At 38.6% G+C, this 24584-nt stretch overlaps 1 protein-coding gene across 1 annotated transcript; it reads right to left on the minus strand.

The window, feature by feature from the left end:
• Positions 1–10141: 10141 nt before the first annotated feature.
• On the minus strand, positions 10142–15176 carry LOC146671626 (uncharacterized). Its single transcript, XM_085405204.1, has 7 exons — positions 14761–15176; positions 14420–14538; positions 14268–14340; positions 14044–14159; positions 13637–13711; positions 12354–12416; positions 10142–12262 (listed from the first exon to the last, which is right to left on the minus strand). The coding sequence occupies exons 1-7, from the start codon at positions 14831–14833 to the stop codon at positions 10253–10255; spliced, it is 2529 nt and encodes an 842-aa protein (XP_085261330.1). The 5' UTR covers positions 14834–15176; the 3' UTR covers positions 10142–10252.
• Between the last annotated feature and the right edge of the window lie 9408 nt (positions 15177–24584).

Below are 24584 nucleotides of genomic sequence, written 5' to 3' on the forward strand. Positions count from 1 at the left end.
TTACTCTTGCTTACACATTTTGTGTATTAAGTATAAAATCCACAAGTGATATTTTACTCTCTAAACATGGACAACATTTAGGCTGACCATGTTATAGTACGGAACAACATTTTAAGCTCTATTAGTAGCTCTTATGTTTCATAGTTAGCGTTACATAAGTATATATATATGTACCCACAATAAATGAAACATGTTAAACAAAACAAATGTAACAATTCACCTTCAAGTGTCTCTGTTTTTTCACTTAGTTTCCATTCAGTCAGTTTTCTTTGCACAAAATCACCCATGACCAAAAATCGAAACTGAAAGATAAATTGTAATTTCCATTAAACCATTCCTCCTTTATATACTAGACCTTTCAACTCCCTAAACTGATCAGTAGAGCAGTTACATATATGGAAAGATTCATCAGAACAAAAATTTTTTGTGTGTGCTCATCTGCTTTTAAAGTTAATGCGAAAATGGTCAGTTATGGAGGATGAAGTTAGCAGGCAAAAGGAGAAGTCCAACAATAAGCAGGATTACAAAGAATAATAAGATTCAGATTAAACAGAAAATAAAAAGACAGACGTGAATGAGTCTGATGACGAGTGTATGAGAGGGACTGGATGTTTGTTAAATGTAGAAACTGTCTCGGTTCATTGTTGTCTGTATGTCAATTAGTTAAAGGGGTTAAGTAGAAAAAGAAAGGAAAACAAAAAACGTTTTAAAATAAATAATAATATATTAAATAATAATAATAAATAAGAAAACGTAAAATCACTTACAACAACTTCTGCTAGTATATGTATTTTGCACTATGTAAGAGTGGTCCCCTCACATCACTGACACAGGTCACATGATGACGTATTCTGGGTTTTTTTTCTACAGTCTCATTTAGTGTCTTAGTATAATATTTACATTTTGAACACAACAATCAAACTCCAAACACTCCAGTTCATTTCTGAAGTACTGTGTTTTTACTCAGGTAATTCTATTAATAATTTTTTTTTTTTTTTTTTAGCAACTTGAGTTTAGATGTGTGGAGTTAGATATGTTACAGAAAGTGTTGAAAGTAATGCACATACCAGAGAGTGATGCAAAGTGCACCCCGAGAAGTTTTTTTTTTTAAAGTATAATAAACAGGTTTCTCATTTGCATAGGGAAAAAGCTGTAGATATCCTGGAGTAGGTACAAGTAATTTGCACGCTAGTTTGACTAGCCACACCCAATTCTTCTCAAAACAAATGACCTCTTGTACAACCATCACAGCCACCATTTATCTTGCATGCAAATGAATTATTATGTGTGCAAATGATTTGTACTTGTCCTATTCTGGGATATCAACAGCGGCTCTTTGTTTATGCTAATAAGAAACGTGTTTATCCCAAAAATACTAATAATTTCTTTCACTTTGCTGATATGTGTATTTCTTTTAACAACATGTTAAAACGACCAAGGTTGTAAAAAAAAAAAAAAAAAAAAGTGTTTTCATCTTAAACCTAAAATAAATACAAATACTTTTATTGAGGTTTCAAGGTTTTCATGGACCATGTGAAGGTCATTTTTGGAAAGTTATTCTTGTTGCAGAATGTGAATGCTACCTGACAAAAATAAATGTTGGAGAAATGGAGGCTGAATAATGGACAGCAGAATACTAACATCATAAAATCAAAGGAAAGCTCACCACTCGGATGATTTCCAAATTTCCATCATTTCTGATGGAGGCTTTAACATGTGAAGATGGGTGCCTATTTGTGAAATCTACATATTAGTCTTTCATGGAGTTCTCTGCATTACACCAAAGACACATACATCAACTAAAGGTGAGTGCAAATATTCTGGTACAAATCCAAACACAATGTCAAACAAAGGAAGTCTGGAAAGCAAGGACACTCCTTTTATTCCATCCTTCACGACCTAAAACTTCTCCACCTGCATAAGATTTTTTTTATTTTATTTTTATTTAACTGTTATTTAACCAAGATCCCATTGAGATTAAAAACCTCTTTTTCAAGGGAGACCTTGCCAAGTAGGCATGGGTATCGTTTAGGTTTTATCCGATACCGGTGCCAAATCGGTACTTTTGAAACTGTGCCGGTGCTCAAACCGGTGCTTAAAGAATGGAGAACACAAAATTGGTCCAAAAACATATTTGCATCGGCAAACAGCTTCTTTGATTCCCTGAAATATAAAGTACAAATGATTTGGGAACATGTCCTCCATCTCCTTTTCCCAACCACATTAAAGCCAATGTCCTGTTCCACCCACTGCACACAAAGCAAACAACCCCATGCAAACAAAACACACCATATTTACTCAGAAGAAAAATTAAGCTTGAACCATTTGCTGAACACAGGCCATCTGAAAAGCAAGAAAACTAAAAGCAAAATAAACAATCTGACCACTAATGAGCTTTAATAATTGATAAATCGCCAAGAGACCTTATATAAATCCTCGCTGTGAAGGAGATATTATTACAAATAATTAGCAAATAATACCAGGTGTTCAAGTTACCACACCTGACAGCATATGATAGGTTTCGTTTTGCCTGAATCGCAGAGGCGTGTATTACAGTCTGGCTGGGATGCATACACTGTGGTTTTGCTTGAATTTGTTCTCTGTGCATGTTCACGGGTGATGGGCAACGTAGGTATAAGTATGCAGTAAAGGTGATGCTGATATAAGAATGAGCAGAATGTCAAAGATATGCCCATAAAAGTTTGTATTTTAAATGTCCTTTCTTCTTCTTTCAGTCTTCTGACACATCAAATTTGATGTAAAATAAACATGTTAATATATATTCTGTGTGTGCATGTGTGTCTCCACATGTATGTTTTCATACATGCCTGAGTGTTTTTGTATTTGTGCATGTGACCGAGCTTTTTGTATCTCCGTGGGTGATATAAGTTTAGGGCTGTTTGATTGTTTCACCACCTGTGCCCGACATGTCTGCAGATTGGTACCTCCCACCCTGACACTCAAATCAAACACGGCTCAAGTTTCCTGAGCTGTCTTTTGTGTGGAGCGTGTTAAGCGATTTTTAAAGTGGCCCTTTCTGGTTTCTCCTCCAGGGCTGAGGGGACACACTCCCTCTGGCTCGCTCTATCTCTAACTTTCTCTCAGTTTTGTTTTCCCTTTGTCAATTGCAGCTTCTCTCAATGTATCTACCCATCTTTTCTGTGTGTGTGAGGAATGAACACAGTGAAGAGAAAAAGAAGAATTTATTTTAGAAAGTTTTCTAATAAAAAAAAAGTTTCCTTGAATCTTCAGTGGCTACAATAAGATGCATTTGCATTTTAGCAGTTAGTTCTCTGCATTCCACAGATGGTTCAAATGCTCATATCTCACTTCTCATTAAGTATTTAGCTGGCATCCTATTTGCATAGCTGAGAACAGAGGGGAGAAACGTGTAGATGTGTACGAGGTGGCTAACGAAGTGGCCTGGAGATTGCATGGATGGATTCTTGCCAAGCAACGCCCCACCTGCTTGCACCCGCCACTTACTCCCAGTCGTGACTGCCCCCAACCCCCTAGCTCATTGAGTGTGCCCACTCTAAAAGCTCACAAATTCTGCTCCCTTTGACAATGGTTAGGTCAGCCTAGATAAAGCACGTCTATTAGAGGCAATCGAGCTGGCGGGACAGAGTGACAGAGACACACAGGAGGGCAAAACAGGAGGGGAAGGAGTAGGAAGGCTTTGACAAATACCAAAGGTGGCCATAACTCTGCTTGTCTTCCTGGGAAATTTTTGCATGCTTTTTTTTCCTTAGAGCTTGATAAGTGTTTCTGAATTAAATGGGTTTTAATTAGCAGTCATTAAGAAGTTCATTAGCAAATTGCCTGGCTGTTTGGCTGTTTCGATGGGGATGATGGCGCTGCTCTCTGGGGCTCGCTCTGTCTTTTTACCGTGGCAGTAGTGCGTTTGGGTTTAAAGGAGAGGAAGCAGACATTTAAAGAGAGAGTGTGGATTTAAAAAGGAGAGGAAACACAAGAGAGGGAAAAATCTGATCTGGACACTTTGCACTTGTTTCTAATTTTTTCTGACCTTTCTCACCTCCTCTCATTCTGCACCTTTTTCTCTCTCACTTCTGCATCCTCCCCATTTTGCCCACATCTCTCTCTCACTGTCAGTGGTTACTTTGTGGTTATGTGGTGATGGAAGCTGATAGCTGGCAGTTGAAGGCTGTTCTCTAGGGCTTAAGAAGAATCCATCTGTGACTGCGCGGTTGCAGTTTAGTCAGATGGTGCAGACTGGCCTGCTGAGGTGGCGTTACAGAACGATACTCGAGATGAAAGCACAGGACATGGACAACAAAAGCCATGATAGTAGCACAGTTATAGAAGCAGATAGTATTTGGTGGCTAGGCTGTTGTTCTTACACTGCTTGAGAAATTGTGTGGAAATGTAGCATGGTTAAGCAAGACAAGTGACTGTGTGTGTGTGTGTGTGTGTGTGTGTGTGTGTGTGTGTGTGTGTGTGTGTGAGGGTGTTTTATGGAGAGGCACATGGAGACAAAAAAAGCTTCATATTTGTTTATTTACTTTATGGTTGTGGTTCACTCATGTCATAACTGCTGCTATGTTTCTTTAATTCATTACTGTAAAATTGTATACAAAAGTACACACAATATTTAGTCTTACTTACTTATTATTAGTCCTATTTTTAGAGTTTTTTCAGTTTAAAATAATGATATAAAGAATATATAAATAAATACACCAATTGTGCTCACCTTGATAAAAGCTTTGGTCACATTCTCACACAGATATCAGCATGCACCAATATCTTTTAGGAGAATGATTAGAGTTTGGAAATGAGGAAATGCGCTGGCTTCACTCACATGAAGACATGTACAAATTAACCTTCCTTTAATCTCTCTTTCTCACTGCTGAACATACAGTGGGGCAAAAAAGTATTTAGTCAGCCACCGATTGTGCAAGTTCCCCCACTTAAAATGATGACAGAGGTCAGTAATTTGCACCAGAGGTACACTTCAACTGTGAGAGACAGAATGTGAAAAAAAAATCCATGAATTCACATGGTAGGATTTGTAAAGAATTTATTCGTAAATCAGGGTGGAAAATAAGTATTTGGTCACCTCAAACAAGGAAGATCTCTGGCTCTCACAGACCTGTAACGTCTTCTGTAAGAAGCTTTTCTGTCCCCCACTCGTTACCTGTATGAATGGCACCTGTTTGAACTCATCATCTGTATAAAAGACACCTGTCCACAGCCTCAAACAGTCAGACTCCAAACTCCGCCATGGCCAAGACCAAAGAGCTTTCGAAGGACACCAGGAAAAGTATTGTAGACCTGCACCAGACTGGGAAGAGTGAATCTACAATAGGCAAGCAGCTTGGTGTGAAAAACCAACTGTGGGAGCAATCATCAGAAAATGGAAGACATACAAGACCACTGATAATCTCCCTCGATCTGGGGCTCCACGCAAGATCTCATCCCGTGGGGTCAAAATGATCATGAGAACGGTGAGCAAAGATCCCAGAACCACACGGGGGGACCTGGTGAATGACCTGCAGAGAGCTGGGACCAAAGTAACAAAGGTCACCATCAGTAACACACTACAACGGCAGGGAATCAAATCCCGCAGTGCCAGACGTGTTCCGCTGCTGAAGCCAGTGCATGTCCAGGCCCGTCTGAAGTTTGCCAGAGAGCACATGGATGATACAGCAGAGGATTGGGAGAATGTCATGTGGTCAGATGAAACCAAAGTAGAACTTTTTGGTATAAACTCAACTCGTCGTGTTTGGAGGAAGAAGAATACTGAGTTGCATCCCAAGAACACCATACCTACTGTGAAGCATGGGGGTGGAAACATCATGCTATGGGGCTGTTTTTCTGCCAAGGGGACAGGACGACTGATCAGTGTTAAGGACAGAATGAATGGGGCCATGTATCGTGAGATTTTGAGCCAAAACCTCCTTCCATCAGTGAGAACTTTGAAGATGAAACGAGGCTGGGTCTTCCAACATGACAATGATCCAAAACACACCGCCCGGGCAACAAAGGAGTGGCTCCGTAAGAAGCCAGTCTCCAGACCTCAACCCCATAGAAAATCTGTGGCGGGAGTTGAAAGTCCGTGTTGCTCGGCGACAGCCCCAAAACATCACTGCTCTCGAGAAGATCTGCATGGAGGAATGGGCCAAAATACCAGCTACTGTGTGTGCAAACCTGGTAAAGACCTATAGTAAACGTTTGACCTCTGTTATTGCCAACAAAGGTTATGTTACAAAGTATTGAGTTGTATTTTTGTTATTGACCAAATACTTATTTTCCACCCTGATTTACGAATAAATTCTTTACAAATCCTACCATGTGAATTCATGGATTTTTTTTTTTTCACATTCTGTCTCTCACAGTTGAAGTGTACCTCTGGTGCAAATTACTGACCTCTGTCATCATTTTAAGTGGGGGAACTTGCACAATCGGTGGCTGACTAAATACTTTTTTGCCCCACTGTACATTCATTACTCCTTTCCTAGAGTCTTGAAGCCAAGCCAAAGACAACATGTTTGTGCCTCAGGACAGCTTAACCGTCAGGAGCAAGTCTGTACCGGTACAGATTGTAAAACATCTATTATAACACACCCATTGCCTGAAGTCATTCTTTCTCAGTACATTGTCCACCGAGGTTTCAATATTTTTTATTATAATTAATTATAATTATAACATAATTTGTCACATATTAATAAAAGTAGCAGTCTTCAGACACAACCTGCTTTCGACGTATAAATAAAGATCTTTGTTTACACACTGGCATGCTGTTACATTAATTGTAAGGGGCAAGTTTGTACTTGTCCAGTAATTATTGTACCAGTATAGTACCAATAAACATTGTAGTCATCCTTTCTTAGCTCAGTGTCCGCAAAACTTTTTTGTTTTTTATAGATAATTAATTACAGTTCTAACATTATTTTAGTCACATATTCATAAATGCAGCAGTCTTCAGACGCACCCTGCCTTTAATGTATTTAAAGTCATGCCCTAACTGGAGTTTTTACTCTTTTAATGCAAACCTTTCACCACTAAGACTTTAGTCAATGCTGCTAACCACACGATGGTCCTTGAATTAGCTTTGAAAATTCACATGAATGAACTGTTGCTCACCGAGTAGAGCCGTATTGTGAGAGGGTCACCATGGCTATTAGCCAGGCCAGCTTCTGGGAGAATGGTTCTGGCCCCTGTTTTTTTGTTTACAGTGTGATGATGTGAGGGGAGCCGCGGTGGAGCAATGGACTCCAGGATGAGATGGGGATAGGAGGGTTCTCCTCTTCTGCCTGGGACGAGGCTGGTCTGGACCCTGCTCTGAAGGAGGAATTTCGGTCCTGCTTGTGAACACCTAACAAACATTTATCCTTTGTTGTGGGACAGTTACATTGTGGGACAGGGTGGGAGTTTAGCGAGCATAGAACATTGTGTTTTATATGTTTTTTTGAAATTGGGATTATTTATTTCTGGGGATTTTAGTACCTTGACAACATTTTATTGCTTGTTTTTAGAATTGTTTTTCATTCTTCCTCCCTGGTTTGGAAATAAGCTGTTTCTGATGAGACTTACATCATCTATGTGCCCTGGGTTTCTGACTCGCGCACTCCCCCCCTTGTATCTAAAGAACCAGCCTCTATAGTAAGACATTCGCACCAGCGTGTCTACATATTCACGAACAAAAACATCACAGTGCTGTTGGTTTGACTGTTGCCACTCGCCAAAATAATTTGTGTCAACAGCTGATTGTCAATGAAGGAAAAAATAAGTAGCTGTAGTTAAATGTAAGTCAAAAGAAGCTAAATTAAAAACACTTAAAAACAGTTGTGTGCCTAATTACTCTGGCTTTGTTATCTGTCATGTTTTAGTGATGCATATATTTAATATCAACTGCTTATAGCTGTAAGTTCAGTTTTATACAGACAGTCAGACAATTTAGTTGTGGTCAAAATACAATATTTAAGTGTGTATGATTTATTCATTGCATTTTTTTTTCTTCAAGGGCTTTAATTACCAGATGCATGCTTAATCATCAAGGTAAGTAAATCCCAAATGTACTGTTTGGGAAAACCTGCAGTCAGTTGAGACTGAAGAAGTCACTTGGATGAGTGAGAAAACATTTGTCTCACTGAAAACACTACGCGCAGATGAACACAATCAGCCTTTTGGGCTATAGTTACCAATTTGTACATTGTTTCCTTTTTTATCTATGCTGAGTTTTCAGTTCTCTGAGTCATATCAAAGTGTTTTAGTATTTGGTTTTAATGACTTATGAAAAGGAAAAAAGATACAATCTCTGACATCTTCAGTATTCTGATTATTTTTTCATAAACTATAAACTACATTCACTCCTACAGGAGAAAGCTAAGTGCCCCAAAGAGAGAGTGGCCCTTTCTGCTGCCACACATCGGTCTCTGGACAGGAAAAAGAAGTAAGACAAGAAATGGAAACACATGTTTTGCATTAATGCTGTTGAGATCCAGTGATCAGTGGTGTATTTGGACTTCTTTAGGGTTGGTGAATCTCCAGCACAGACTAAAAAGATGCAGCAGAAGCCAAAATGCCCCACTACCAACAGGTGTGAAACACAGCTGTGGGATGTTATTACTTTTTTGTTCATTTTGTGTTTCCCTTTATGCAATTTCCAGATTATATTCTCCAGAGGTTATTTACATACATTCAGCATTCCTTTCCTAGAGTCTTGAAGCCAAGCCAAGGACAAACGGTTTGTGCCCCCAGGACAGTTTAACCGTCAGGGGCAAGTCTGTACTGGTCCAGATTGTAAAGCAACTTTATAACACGACCATTTCCTGAAGTCATTTTCTAGATAATCCTTCTTTCTAAGCTCATTGCCCACCAAGGTTTAAACAGTTTTCTCTATAATTAATTATAATTCTAACATCATTTGTCACATATTCACATAAAATGTCACATAAAAGTAGCAATTTTCAGGCACAACCTTGTTTCAACGTATAGACAAAGATCTGTGTCTACACTCTGGCATGCTGTTACATTAATGTAGCTTCACACGACCACAGATGCACAGCAGGCATTCAGTGTGGACTTTGTTTCAGAAATGACTGAAGAATAAGAAATTGATGGGACCAAGAAACAATATAAGACATTTATATAAAAAGTATTTCTGTAATATTGTGTGAATTGATGCGTTCACTGCAGCACCACGCTGATTTCATATTTGTGCACTTGTAGCATTCAGTGTTCAGTTTTTTCTCCCACACTGCCATGTGTGTCTTTTAAACGATGTTTGATTTCATTTAAAATGTCAGATTGTTTTTTCTTTTTAGTTTTAGGTCAATTTACGGCATAAGTCTATATACGAGATTCTTTTCTGTTGTTTGCTTCACCGATGGTTCATGACCCGGTAAACATGTTTAACATGGTATTAAACAAGGGTCCTACTTAGATATTTAATTATGGCCTATGATAAGGTAATAAAGCCACATATGAACAGTGGTCATGTTTATTTTTCAAAAATCTCTAAACATCATTTACTGTATTTACACATCCTTTTTTTTTTTTTTTTTAGGAACGACACTATAATTTGAATTGACTCTGAATAGCAGCACAAATACAGAGTGAAGAAGGAGGCCAAACAGATTTTTCAGGCATATTTAAAGTAATAAGACTTTAATTATAGTCATTTTTATGTAGCAGGATACAAACATTCTTGAGCAAATAAATCTGTATTATATTCAATAGACTTGCACACATTGCAACATTAAACAGAATAAGTCTCATCAGCCATTACACAATAATATGAGGTAATATGAAGCTTTATGATCTGTTATCTCAGTAATAGCAATCTGTATCAGGATGCAGTAAACCACATTGATCCACTCACCCTGGATTTTTAGCGTTAATTCACAAAATGTTTATGTGTCACGATAATTTGCATTTCATTTTGAATAGAGGTAAACTGACATGTATGATAAATACGTAGTGAATACAAAGTTGGGAAAGGCAAGCTTTTGGCTGTTTACAAATCACTCCATAATTTCCTCCATATACAGATAATACACATACAGTACTGAGTGATATAATCCTACATTACACTGACTACATTATGTCCACACTGTCACACCAAAAGAAAACGTAAGCCACAGATCTCGCACACATATGAACAAAATTACTCCAAACTCCTTTGAAAAAACTTCATCATCGTTCATTTTTCCAAGATTTTCACTGTAGTAAAAACAGCCATGTGCCATGATATACAAGACAGAGAAAGCACCTTAGCTGTGCTGGAACTTTAATATCTTTCATATGAGTTTGGTAAAGGCACCAGCCAACCATTCACATCCATGCATTTACACCTAACATCCCTCAAGAAGAAGGCTTTGAGCTGAGTTATCCTTTCCACTTTCACAAAGATATTCCTTGATGCACTGTCAGGAATCATCCTGCTGTCCTCTGCATCACGTTTGATATAAAACAGCTGGACCACAATGACTGAAATAGCCGAGCACACACAGTTGGATGTGCAAACACAGTTCTCTTTAAACCTGACGATGAACTGTATTTCTCCATAGCAGCCATTCTTGAGTTTTATGACACAGTCTGTTCTGTCTGCCTCTTCATGGTTTACAGAGTAAACAGTATTTCTGTTGATGAAGCTGTCAAAGGCTTCCACTGATCTGAATGAAACAGGTCGATTTAAGAGCTCTTCTATTGCTAGTTTTATGGATCCTGTGATATCCAGATGCCGTGAATTTCCAAGCAGATCGTAACAATCAGTGGTTTCATTTACTGGTGAAATTCTGGCTAACGGAGAATTTCCGTTAGAAACAAGGGAGCGAAGGTGACTCGGCAGGCGCTGCCAACGGAGAAACTTGTCTTGAATTTTTTGAGGATTGTAGTTTATGTTGCTAAGCAGTGCCCTTAAATTTGCGCTGTTCTTCTCAAAACTGAAAGCTGATGTTGCCCAGAGAGGCCCCCAGTTACGCACACAGTCAGCTAAGTGGATCAACTGATGGCAGTTGAATGAAACGTTTTCTTCACCATAGAGTTCTTCCATGTTTCTAACAAAGAGTACTAAGTTCTCATGGGCCAGCTGAAGGTCATTTTGGGAGACTGATTCTTGTAGCAGAATGTGAATGCTGATCGACAAACAAAAAAAATGCTGGAGAAATGAAGGCTGAAGGATGCCTGGTAGGACACTAACAGCATAAAATAAAAGGAAAGCTCGCCAGTCAGATGCTTTCCAAGAGTCCCGACCCTTCAGTGACTGTAGAGATCTGCTCATTTCTGATGGAGGCTTTAACATTCGGAGATAAGAGTCCATCTGTGAAATCTGTTGACCTACATACCAGTCTTTCTTGGAGTTCTCTGAGTTCAGCCACAATCCAATAAGTTGCTTAGTCACACCAACTAAAACTGAGTGCATATATTCTGGTACAAATCCAAACACAATGTCAAACAAAGGAAGTCTGGAAAGTAAGGACATTCCTTTTACACCATACTCTGAGGTGTTTTCAACAAACATATTTTTTGATCTTGATGCTTGTTTAGTTTCATCATATCGGTATGACCTCACAGAGCCAGAGCCTTTTGGTACCACTGTGCCAGGGTGTAAACACCAGTCACAACCATATTCTCCATTGAATTGTTTGCAATTCCGGAGAAGTGGCCTCGCCACAGCGTCAGAGGAGCAAACCAAGCAGAAGACTTTTGATGAATGAAGAGTGCCTCTGCTGTCTCTCCACTGAAATGGATTTTGGGCTAAATCACAACATTCATCCACAAATGGTTTCAGAAATGTGTTCATATGAGGTTTTCCTTGGCCAAACCAAAATCCAGCAACTATCATATTTTCCTGTCTTTGTGTGTAAGGAAGTTCATTAATAACAAACTGAAGGGGCCAAATTGAGTATCTGGTGGTGCTAAAAATTGGTACTTCATCAAAATTCCATGTCAGTGTGAGATCATCTGCAGCTAGTTTACCCTCTCTGAGGAGATTCTGGTACATCATCCCATCCATCACATCTTTGATGTTATCATGCTCATCTTTAACTGTTTTAGGTAACAACTCAGTGCTGTGGTTCTCAAGGATACCTTTCAGAAGGTCTTTCAGGGATGAGTACAGAAAGAAGTTTCCATTTTGAATGCTGCTTGCTTTGTTGAACACAGAGGCACAGTGAGAACAACAAGAATCAGGATCGTTTCCCATGAAGTTTTTACACTCTTGACAGTAAAACATTGTAAATGTGGTTGGACTTTGTCCTTGTGTCACTGTTGCCCAGGAGCAAATTGGTTCATTACTCTGAAAAGACAAACAAACATGTGTTTTATATACACAAATAATATTGGGATAACAACATGACTTGAGGAGAAACATCAATATTCCTTCTTACTGTGTCACTGCCTCTGTCAACTGCTGAAGCAGACTCCAACTGAAATGGAAAAATGTTGTGGTCCTGCATCTAAAACAAGGCCAAAACATCAGCCAGGCCTACCTATACTCTTAATATTTCATATTCACGTGATGAAGGTGCATTTCAGATATTTATATTAAACTAATTTGAAGCAGTTTGAATTTGTTAGCTTCATTATTTATTGCTCCTCTTATTGCAGCATTATGGAGACAAAATGTTTGTCTTCAGATAAACTCATTGTAAATCACTGGATCTTCAACCAGTTTAAAAATATTGTTTCTGACTTCATTTCTTACCGTGTCTTTGCCATCTGTTGTGTCAGACGCTGAAGAAGATTCCAAATGTTGAGGAAAAATGTTTGGCTCCTGCGTGAAAACAAATACCAAATAATTATCCAGACAAGGCACAGGCCTTCATGTTGTTTACTCACAGTTTGTGAAAAACAGTTGAGCTGTGTTGGAGAATTCTGCAGAGGACTTAGGTAAACAGCTAACCTGGTTCACTTTGCTCATATTGACACCTGTTTTACTCTACAGATATGAGTCCTTGAATCAATCATGTATGTATTTTTATTAGTGCTGTCGGCATTAATCTCTTTAAAATGACGTTAAAGCCATAATGTCATTTTAACAATATGGCACAAGCTTGTTATTGTTTAGTGGCGTCCAGCTCCACGCATGGGGAGCTCCGCGGTAACCAGCTAACGTAGATTTGCTGCGTTAATGCGGCTATGGTGTCAGGACGTCAAGTCTGACATCCTGTCAAGTTCAGGGTTCATTTTAAGATTATAATCATGACCTATAGGGCCCTGCACGGTGTAGCTCCAACTTACATCAGTGATCTCCTTCTGCCTTATCGCCCCAGCAGGTCCCTGAGGTCTTGTGACCAGCGCTTGCTGGTTTTCCAGCATACAAGGTTAAAAACAAACAGTGACAGAGCGTTTGTATCAATGGCTCCCAGACTCGCTCCCTTTGAGTTCGAGATCTGTGGACTCAGTCATTTCATTTAAAAAGTTATCTGTTTAAACTTGCTTTTGGTTGCTTTTGTTTGTTTGAGGTTGTATGTCCATTTCTGCTTGTGTGAAGCACTTTGTGATTTTATCTTGAAAGGTACTATTTAAATAAAATTTTACTTACTTACTTTACTTAAGGAGATTAACGCTGACAACATTAATTTTTATATAATAACATGATGACATAACAAAAATGATCAAAGATTAATAACTCAGTAATGAACCATGTTCAGGCACAATGAGATCATACCATTTCTGGATTGTTCTCTTGCTCTGCGCTTGTTTCCATCATGTCAGCAGAATCATCATTTGTTCTATTCAAGTCCTGCAGTGGTGAGGGATAAATTTAAGATGTATTTCGTATAATAAAAGAAGTGTGATCAATTTTGTTATATTGATACCTACCAGTGTGAAATGCATTACATGCACAGTAAATGTTACATTAAATACATTATCTTGTACTCGAGTATTGCGAGGTTATTTTTCTGAATGTCACAGCGCTCACACACAACCTCCACTCTGATGCATTGCATACACTATTAATCTACTGATCTTCACCGCCATTTTTTTTTTTTTTATAAAAAAACCCCTCAGTATATTTAAACTTTTATGGCTTTATGTTCCAGGATTTTTTTGTAACATTTAATAAAACATTACCTGTAAGTATTCTCTGAGTCTCCTTTTAAACTTTACTCTTGGTCCAATTTTTGGAATCAAAGTATTGATTCTGCCTGACTCGAGACTTAGGAAAGCTTCTTTGTCAATACCCTCCTCTGCAACAAAACGAAGTATTCCAATTGAAATTAGACAAATAAATATCAATATGGCATTACAGTACAGCAGTAATTTATGAAGGACCAAACCAAACTATAATAAAATACCTTCAAATCTGTGAATCAGCTCACTGAGATGCCATTCAGTTAATTTTTCCTGGACAAAATGACATATCTCCATCTACAGAATCAAAACAAACACATCACACATTAATGAAACAATAGACCTGCTGATATAGAATAAAAAATAGCTGCCTTACCTGTAAGTAATCTTTGAGTCTCTTTCTAAACTTTACTCTTGGTCCAATTTTAGGAAACAGTAAATTAATTCGGATTGAATCTCCAAGGTTTAGAAACGTCTCCTTGTCAATGCCTTCATCTGAAATAATGCCAACAACAAAATAAAATATTCAAAAGTCAGATGAAGCTAACACTGCAAAACATTAATATTCATCAACTTTGAATATGAAAGACTTTTTTTATTGTAAGTCATAAATCACAGGAATATCCAGACCGACTTCTGAATCAGTAAATTTCGATGCTGTTCTAGTGCCATTACAGATACAACAATTCCCATTAAAGAATAATAATAAACTCATACCTTTAAATCTCTGCATGAACTCACTGAATCCCCATTCAGTTAGTTTGTCCTGGACAAATCCAGATGTCTCCATGGAATTTGCTGTGGGGACAATCAGCAATAACTGATTTATTCACATTTAAAGTATTATTCACTAAATAAGATCATTTACTTTCCTTTGTGGTTCTGAAGTGTCAGAGGTTTACGTTTCTATTTATCTCAATAACCCTTTTCATGTGACAACAGGAGGTAAATGTTTTTGTCTTTTAGCTGAATTGAACTCCTGCAACTTTTGCGACTTCATGTCACTCTGTAGAGTTCATCTAAATATCTAAAGTTTCCAGTTTAGTGAAATGTGTTTACACTGATACAAAGTTTCAGTTTTAATTTTCATTTGATTTCTTCTGTCATAGTGGAATAATATGATTTTTACAGAGCCAAAGTTTTTTAAGGGGCAAAAAATGTGAAATTAGCAGGAAACTGTTGTTGCAAACATACTGACATTTTCACAAAAACATATTCTAAAAGATCTCATTAGATCTTATTAATTTCAGCGTTGATAGTTTACATACACATAATGTGCTACAGGCACCGTTTCAAAACGTTTTAGTCTCCAGATGTCATTTACATAAAACGTATTTGTGATATCTTGTTTAATCTCTCCACTCACCTTTGCTGTCATCAACATGTTGACAAAAGCATGCATTTTTGTCATTGGCACTAAAACTATAGAGACTAAAGACCTGAGACTTTACCATCAGCATACTTTTTTCTTCATACAAGGAAGCAAAAGCAACTGAACTACTCTAACCTTCATTTCTTACTTAATAGTCAACAGGAATAAAAAAAAAAAACAATAGGAAGGACATTGTCAAGACTGACAGGCAGGAGTAGTGTTGGCCGTATGACACTGATGCTCCCACACAAGCTTCAAACTCAAAGTTACATTTTCCTTGAACCACTATTTCAAAGGTTGCTTCGGTGTGGAAAATCACATGTCCCATGTACATGATCACTCCCCACCCTAGTTACTGAAACATGCGCTACCATCCCAACACATCCTGTTTCCCCTAGGACACCTTCATCTACCTGCTACATTACATAAGTTTACAGAATCAACTGACCAATCACAAGCCACCCCTTCTGAGCCTCTATCTCTCCAACGCCAGATCTCTCGTGCAAAAAACGGATGACCTGGAATTACAACTAGTGGGAAATCGCTATGTTCGTGACTGCTGTGCCTTGATCATCACTGAAACCTGGCTTCACCCAGGAATACCCGATGCTAGCGTGCAGCTAGCAGGCCGCACTCTGCTCCGCTGGGACAGGACAAAGGACTCCGGTAAGAGCAGGGTGGGAGTGCTCTGTATTTACGTGCATGAAAGCTGGTGCAACAACGGGACAATTATAAACAGTCACTGCTGCCCGAACCTCGAGTACATGTCGGTAAGATGCCGGCCTTTCTTTCTACCGAGAGAGCTAACAGTAGTGATCATCACGGCTGTGTACATTCCACCCGATGCCAATGTAATCACGGCACTCTCTATCCTGCTGAACACCATTAACAAATAGCAGCGGGCCCACCCGGACGGTGTTCACATTATCGCAGGTGATTTTAATAAGGCCAACATAAAGACTGTACTCCCAAGGTTCTATCAGCATGTCAAATGTCCCACCAGAGGACACTATTTATTACATATTACTTATGTCTTGTATATTGTATATTTTATATATATATGTTTTTCCCTTTGTTAATACTGTCCATATGTACATAGCGCTGCAGAATTGTACCCCCCCAGCATGTTTACACTGAGCAGGAGAAGCTCTGTATCTCATTGTACAACTGTATAGTGACAATAAAGGCATTCTATTCTATTCTATTCTATAGAATCAACTGACCAATCAATCCATCGTTATAAAATTGTATTTATATCATTCACACAATGAATGATATAAATACTTTGATACAATCAGCAAATGGAAATTGAGATTTCATGTGCTGTCTCCTATTTCATTACTAGATGTCACTGAACAAAGCTTTGAATGAATGAACCAATTTTCAACAGGACTGATGAAGTGGTTCAATAGAGGTTCATTGTTTTATTTGCACATCACTAGGCAGGAGTTGGACCCAAACGCAGCATTTGGAAGATGGAGTGGTAAACTAAAAAGTGACCTTATTAACTTGAACTAAGTGCAAAATAATTCAGATAAAAACAAAACAAACAAACAAACAAACAAGGAGATCTGAATCTTCGAGGAAAACAGACTACACAAGACTAAGGGAAAGAAAAGCGTCTGGACTTCGCTTGAAGACGTTCACCTCTCATCCGAGAAGCTTCTTCAGGTCTAAGGTTAAATAGTGGAGAGTCTCAGAGACTCCCAGATTTAAGCCCTATGGGAGAGTTCAAATAGTGAACAGAGGCAGTGGCTTACAACACCAACTATCTGCCATCTATAATCCAGTTTTGAGATCCCTTCCCAGACACCTCAACACCCACACACATCATAGGGCCTTCTGACCTCAGGAAATCACATGATAGGGTGGGGCTAGGTTTCACAATGCCTGTGTCCCAATTCAGGGTCTGCATGCTTGAAGTACGCGCACTACGTATGGTGCGTACTATAAGTATGAGAAGTGTGGAGGTTTGTGAAATGGGATGGTATACGCTTCGTCGCGCTGTTCAAGTTGCCTAGCAACCATGATACTAACCGCGAGACACGTTACATACAGCTTTGTTTGACAGAAATGAAGGAGAAAAATGTTTTGTTAATCATTCATTTTTGTCATGACATCACTTTGATTAGTTGAGTGTCTGAGGCTGAGACCACAGGACTGTAAAACATGATTGTTGGGCTTCATTTCTGTACTGAACAGTCATTTCAAGATTAGTTAGTAAATAACAATTAGTTAATGTTGTTCATGAGACTAAAGTCATCTCACTGTGGTAATGTAAATATAATATGGCCAATATTATAGTATTGTCAGATTATTATGATATTTATATATCTATCTATCTATCTATCTATCTATCTATCTATCTATATATATATATATAATGTGTGTGTATGTATATATATATATATATATATATATATATATATATATATATATATATATAATGTATATTGTATATAATGTATATTGTAATAACATGATATTATGTTGTTCAAATGTGAAAAGTATATTGTGAGAACAATGAAGTTTTCACATCACATGTGATATAGCTCTATTTTTCTTTTGCCTGGGTGGGAGCTCTACGCTTTCCTAATGTATCGCTTTGAAACCAGACTGAAATGTCTCTGAGATATCGTTAATTTCCAGTAGAGCCTGGAACTGAAGGAAGACATTTTTTGCAGGATTTTGGACAGGAAGGAGAGTTTAGAGATTGGTTTAAAATTTGAGAACACTGTTGCATTGAGATTTGTTTTTTGTTTTTTTGTTTTGGGTTTTTTTTTTTTTGAGAAATGGGTTCACTATGGTATGGTTAAGATCAGCTGGGATGGTTTTAATAATGGTTAAAACTTTAGGTCCAATTGTGTCAAAGACACTATTATCTTTGACATTATTAAAAGAGAGAGGGGATAATAGTGTCACAGGACATTCACAGACACATTTACACCTAACATCCTTCTAGAAAAAGACTGAGTTGATTTGCCCTTTCCACTTCCACAAAAACAGTCTATAAAGCAATGTCATCTTGTTGTTATTAATACATTGTTTGTAATATATAGCACCTTTTCACCAAAGCAATCGTCAGATAAGATATTCATTTTTGACAATCTAAGACTTTTTTCAGTATTATGAATATTTTCTCATAAATTATAAAGTCTAAGGAGCTTAGAAAGAAAAGCGTCTGGACTTCTTTAAGTTGCTTGAAGACATTTCACCTCTCATCCGAGAAGCTTCTTCAGAGTCCCAGATTTAAGACCAATGGGAGTGTCCCCCATGGGTGTAAAGGGAATCAAAACTGGATTATAGATGGCAGACAGTTGTAGACCGTGTCGTAAGCCACTGCGTCTGTTTACCCTCTGCTTTACCCTCTGTTTACCCTCTTTGAACAGAGGCGGTGGCTTACAACACCAACTATCTGCCATCTACAGGGAGTGCAGAATTATTAAGCAAATGAGTATTTTGTCCACATCATCCTCTTCATGCATGTTGTCTTACTCCAAGCTGTATAGGCTCGAAAGTCTACTACCAATTAAGCATATTAGGTGATGTGCAACTCTGTAATGAGAAGGGGTGTGGTCTAATGACATCAACAGCCTATATCAGGTGTGCATAACTATTAGGCAACTTCCTTTCCTTTGGCAAAATGGGTCAAAAGAAGGACTTGACAGGCTCAGAAAAGTCAAAAATAGTGAGATATCTTGCAGAGGGATGCAGCAGTCTCAAAATTGCAAAGCTTCTGAAGCGTGATCATCGAACAATCAAGCGTTTCATTCAAAAAAGTCAACAGGGTCGCAAGAAGCGTGTGGAAAAACCAAGGCGCAAAATAACTGCCCATGAACTGAGAAAAGTCAAGCGTGCAGCTGCCAAGATGCCACTTGCCACCAGTTTGGCCATATTTCAGAGCTGCAACATCACTGGAGTGCCCAAAAGCACAAGGTGTGCAATACTCAGAGACATGGCCAAGGTAAGAAAGGCTGAAAGACGACCACCACTGAACAAGACACACAAGCTGAAACGTCAAGACTGGGCCAAGAAATATCTCAAGACTGATTTTTCTAAGGTTTTATGGACTGATGAAATGAGAGTGAGTCTTGATGGGCCAGATGGATGGGCCCGTGGCTGGATTGGTAAAGGGCAGAGAGCTCCAGTCCGACTCAGACGCCAGCAAGGTGGAGGTGGAGTGCTGGTTTGGGCTGGTATCATCAAAGATGAGCTTGTGGGGCCTTTTCGGGTTGAGGATGGAGTCAAGCTCAACTCCCAGTCCTACTGCCAGTTTCTGGAAGACACCTTCTTCAAGCAGTGGTACAGGAAGAAGTCTGCATCCTTCAAGAAAAACATGATTTTCATGCAGGACAATGCTCCATCACACGCGTCCAAGTACTCCACAGCGTGGCTGGCAAGAAAGGGTATAAAAGAAGAAAAACTAATGACATGGCCTCCTTGTTCACCTGATCTGAACCCCATTGAGAACCTGTGGTCCATCATCAAATGTGAGATTTACAAGGAGGGAAAACAGTACACCTCTCTGAACAGTGTCTGGGAGGCTGTGGTTGCTGCTGCACGCAATGTTGATGGTGAACAGATCAAAACACTGACAGAATCCATGGATGGCAGGCTTTTGAGTGTCCTTGCAAAGAAAGGTGGCTATATTGGTCGCTGATTTGTTTTTGTTTTGTTTTTGAATGTCAGAAATGTATATTTGTGAATGTGGAGATGTTATATTGGTTTCACTGGTAAAAATAAATAATTGAAATGGGTATATATTTATTTTTTGTTAAATTGCCTAATAATTATGCACAGTAATAGTCACCTGCACACACAGATATCCCCCTAAAATAGCTAAAACTAAAAACAAACTAAAAACTACTTCCAAAAACATTCAGCTTTGATATTAATGAGTTTTTTGGGTTCATTGAGAACATGGTTGTTGTTCAATAATAAAATTATTCCTCAAAAATACAACTTGCCTAATAATTCTGCACTCCCTGTATAATCCAGTTTTGAGATCCCTTCCCAGACACCTCAACACCCACACACATCATAGGGCCTTCTGACCTCAGGAAATCACATGGTAGGGTGGGGCTTGGTTTCACAATGAGCTCACCCCAAACCTTGGCTGATTGTGACCAACACCTGTTTTCACACCTTGGCTCATGTGATTAGGTAGAGGATCAATAGGGGGTCCATGTCCATCTTAGGGGACACTCCAATAGGGTTTAAATCTGGGACTCTCCACCATTTGACCCAGGAACTGAAGAAGCTTCTCGGATGAGAGGTGAAACGTCTTCAAGCAATTTAAAGAAGTCCAGATGCTTCTCTTTCCAAACTTCTTAGACAAGCCTGACCTGGATGACTGAGAACATTCACAGACATACTACAAGAGACAAAATGTCACCAAAATAAGACAGGAAATGTCTGAGATTTACCTGGACTAAAATACATGCGCTTCACACACACAGAAGGCAAACCACAGAGACACGATAGGCTTAGCAAAAGAGACACTAAGGACAAAACACATAAACAAGACTAGGAAACAAAAGAGAACCAACAAAATTAAACAAGACACCGGAGACTATAAATATAGATAACAAACCTCAGAACCCCTATGAAATACTGAACTCTGGGCAAAATGCAAAGTATCAAGTGAAATTATTCCTGAGATTGAAGAAAAAGAACCATGAGTCCATAACAACAACAAAAAATGCTGGGACTAAGACCCAGGACAATGACAAATATAATAGACTGATTCAGTATCTACTTACATGTGGTCTCTTCTACTGAACTGAAGTCTGTTTCTTCTGTGTATTTTGCACTTTGTATGAATAGTCCCCTCCCACCACTGACACAGATCACATGGTGACATATTTTGTGTTACGCAACAGAACAGCAGATCTTAAACACTGTGTCATTACTCAGATAAATCTGTTGATTCATGTTGATTAGAAGAAATAGAAAAAAAATCATTCTAGCAACCTGAGTTTAGATGTGTGGAGTTAGATATGTTACTGAAGGTGTTGAAAGTAATGCAGATACCAGAGAGTGAAGCCAAGTTGCAGACCCTGAAGTTTTTTTTTTTTAATAAACTGGTTTCTTATTTGCATAGGCAGAAAGTTGCTGTTGATATCCAGGAGCAGGTAGAGGTGATTTGCACACTAGCTTGAATACCAGAGGCGGAGCCAGACATTTGAAACACCCGGGGCTTAGCCCTGAAGGGTAGTATGCATGTGGGATTTCTTTCTTTTTTTTTGGGGGGGGGGGGGAGAAATGACTGAAAGATTAATTGGCTCTGTTTTGAATTTTGTTCAAAAAAAGAATGACTTCATATAGGGAAAATATATATCACATATGCAGGACACCTTAAACTAGTTTTTTAACTAAGCAGCAAGGCAGAACAAGGTCAGGGCTGTATCAAGACACGAGGAGTAAACCCCAATTCAACCAGACCCAAAACTGATCAGAATTAAAACAGGACTACAACAGTTCAAAAATCAGGACTAAGGACTTAACTGGTGGTGGTCAGAGGGCCCGGTGGCGCCAGTGTCCGGCAGCCTCGCCTCTGTCAGTGCGCCCCAGGGTGGCTGTGGCTACAATGTAGCTTGCCATCACCTGTGTGTGGATGTGTGTGTGAATGGGTGGATGACTGGATATGTAAAGCGCTTTGGGGTCCTTAGGGACTAGTAAAGCGCTATATAAATACAGGCCATTTACCATTTACCATTTAACCAAGACAGAACCAAAATCAGAACTAGATGATAGCAGCACTAAAAATCATTATAGACCTGCACTACACTTATTTTTTAATTCTACCAAAGTCCACTATTTAGATTGAGAAAAGTTTATATAATTATTTAGCCTTGTTGTGCAAACAAGCCTAATAAATGTTCAAGCTTAATAAATGTAGAATTTGAAAAATAGCAAACCTAAAAAGAAACACTAGGTACGAGATACATGAGGACCTATGATACGGTGATACTTTTGGTAAACAACCATTTGACTAACATGTGTGTCTCACCTGCTCTTGTTCATCTCTGTTCTGTCCTCATTCTCCATCTCCCTCTCTGTTCCTCTCTCTCTCTCTGTTCCTCTCTCTCTGTTCCTCTCTCTCTGTTCCTCTCTCTCTCTCTGTTCCTCTCTCTCTGTTCCTCTCTCTCTCTCTGTTCCTCTCTCTCTGTTCCTCTCTCTCTGTTCCTCTCTCTCCCTCTTTGTGCTGACAATCATCAAATATACAGTTGAAACCACATATTTATGTACTCTTCAGATCAAAACACAAACACTTTTTTAATTGTAACATCAAATCAGACTAAATGTTTATTTTTTTAGATTGATAAATATAAAAAACATATTTGTTAACTTTAAGAGTAAGGAGAGAAATTATCTGTATTTCTTAATTGCAAATGGCACCAAATTGTATGCAAAACTGAGCCACACTTATGGAGCTCCACAGTTCTTTTCCTGGTGTTGTGGTTGACATCTCTTGATTTTCCCATGTCACAGAAACAGGCTCTGTGTTTTGCCTTATATGCATCCACAGCTGTGCCACCAGTTTACTCACATGGACTCTACTAACCTATCAGAAGCTTCTTCAGCTCAGAATGGAATCGTCTGGAGTTTTCTTATTAATTAACAATAAACTTAGTGTATATGTACTCCTAAATTTGATGAAAGTGATAAAAAATAGACAGCTCTGTCTCTCTTTATTCTGACATTTAACTAATTCAAAAGATATTTCAATATTTATTTAACCAAAACAAAACAAGTTTACTCTAAATTGATGTTGTACAGTAAAAAAATGTTCTTGTGTTTTCCATAAAGTGTATGTAAATAGATGGTTTAAACTGTGAATATACTGCTGTGTATTGAAGTTCCTCTTGTTTTGCATAGAAATATACTGAACAACATACAAAGCATAATATATAAAATACTACCAGAGTTTTTTCTTTGAAAGAAGCTCCTTATGTCCATTCTTGTATATCAGTGCATTACTGAAACCGATTTATTTAGCCGTGGAGGGTAACAACTGAAAATATGAAATAAACACACATGTAAGCTAAGAAACAGCATTGTTGTTGTTCGGCTTTTCATTTCGCCATTTGTTGATTCACTTGAAGACCAAGTAACGTAATATGGGTCAAGTGATCAGTTTGATATCAATCTTTCGTGATGCACCGTCATATTTACATTATTTGTACGGTACGAATGATTTGCTTTGGTACCTGGTCAAACTTAAGCTCTCCTTAGTATGGCTGGCTCCGTTTCTCCAACAGCGCACTCACTGCTGGCAGCAGCTGCCCCGCCCTCTCGCTCAGTCGCTTAGTGCCTGAGCTCGGATCATACCAATATCAGGGGGGATTCACGCACAGTCGTAAATTCCCACAGTGTGCACTATGTGCTTCGAATATTGTGTGTACTTTTTGTTTTATACAGTTGTCAGCCAGACATCTAACTATGAAAAAAATTACACTCCAAAAGACCCCGGGCTTCTGACAAAACAACCCGGGCTTAAGCCCAGTAAGCCACCCCCATGCTCTGCCCCTGTTGAATACCCACTCCTAATTTTCCTCAAAACCAATGACCTCTTGCACAACCACCACCAACACCATTTATTATGCGTGCAAACAAGTTATTATCTGTGCAAATGATATGGTATCCCTATCCTGGGATATCAACAGCAGCTATGAAGACTATATAGATGTGCTCATTGCTGATGCAGGCCTTAACATGTAAAGACTGTTGTTGTACCTACATGCATTTAACCAAAGACACACACACCAACTAAAACTGAGTGCAAATATTCGGGTACAAATCCACACAAGGAAACACAATGTCAAACAAAGGAAGTCTGGAAAGCAAGGATACTTATTTTACTCCGTACTTTGATGTGTTCTTTTCAGCCTCTCTTACATTTTCAACACACATATTTGTTAATCTTGATGTTTGTTTCATTTCATCACATCGCTGTGACCTCACAGATACAGAGCTTTGTTACACCACTGTGCCAGGGTGTAAACACCAGTCACCAGCAAATTCTCCATTGAATGGTTTGCAATTCTGGAGAAGTGGCCTTGTCACAGCATCAGAGGAGCAAACCAAGCAAAATAATTTTTAGGAGTGATCTATGAATGGCTTCATGTGTGTGAAACATGTTTATATTAGGCAAATTTTAATGGCT

Source organism: Rhamphochromis longiceps, linkage group LG4 (assembly GCF_057381845.1).
Source record: "Rhamphochromis longiceps isolate RC_006_pf linkage group LG4, R_longiceps_female_GT1.1, whole genome shotgun sequence".
Classification (NCBI taxonomy): Eukaryota; Metazoa; Chordata; class Actinopteri; order Cichliformes; family Cichlidae; genus Rhamphochromis; species Rhamphochromis longiceps.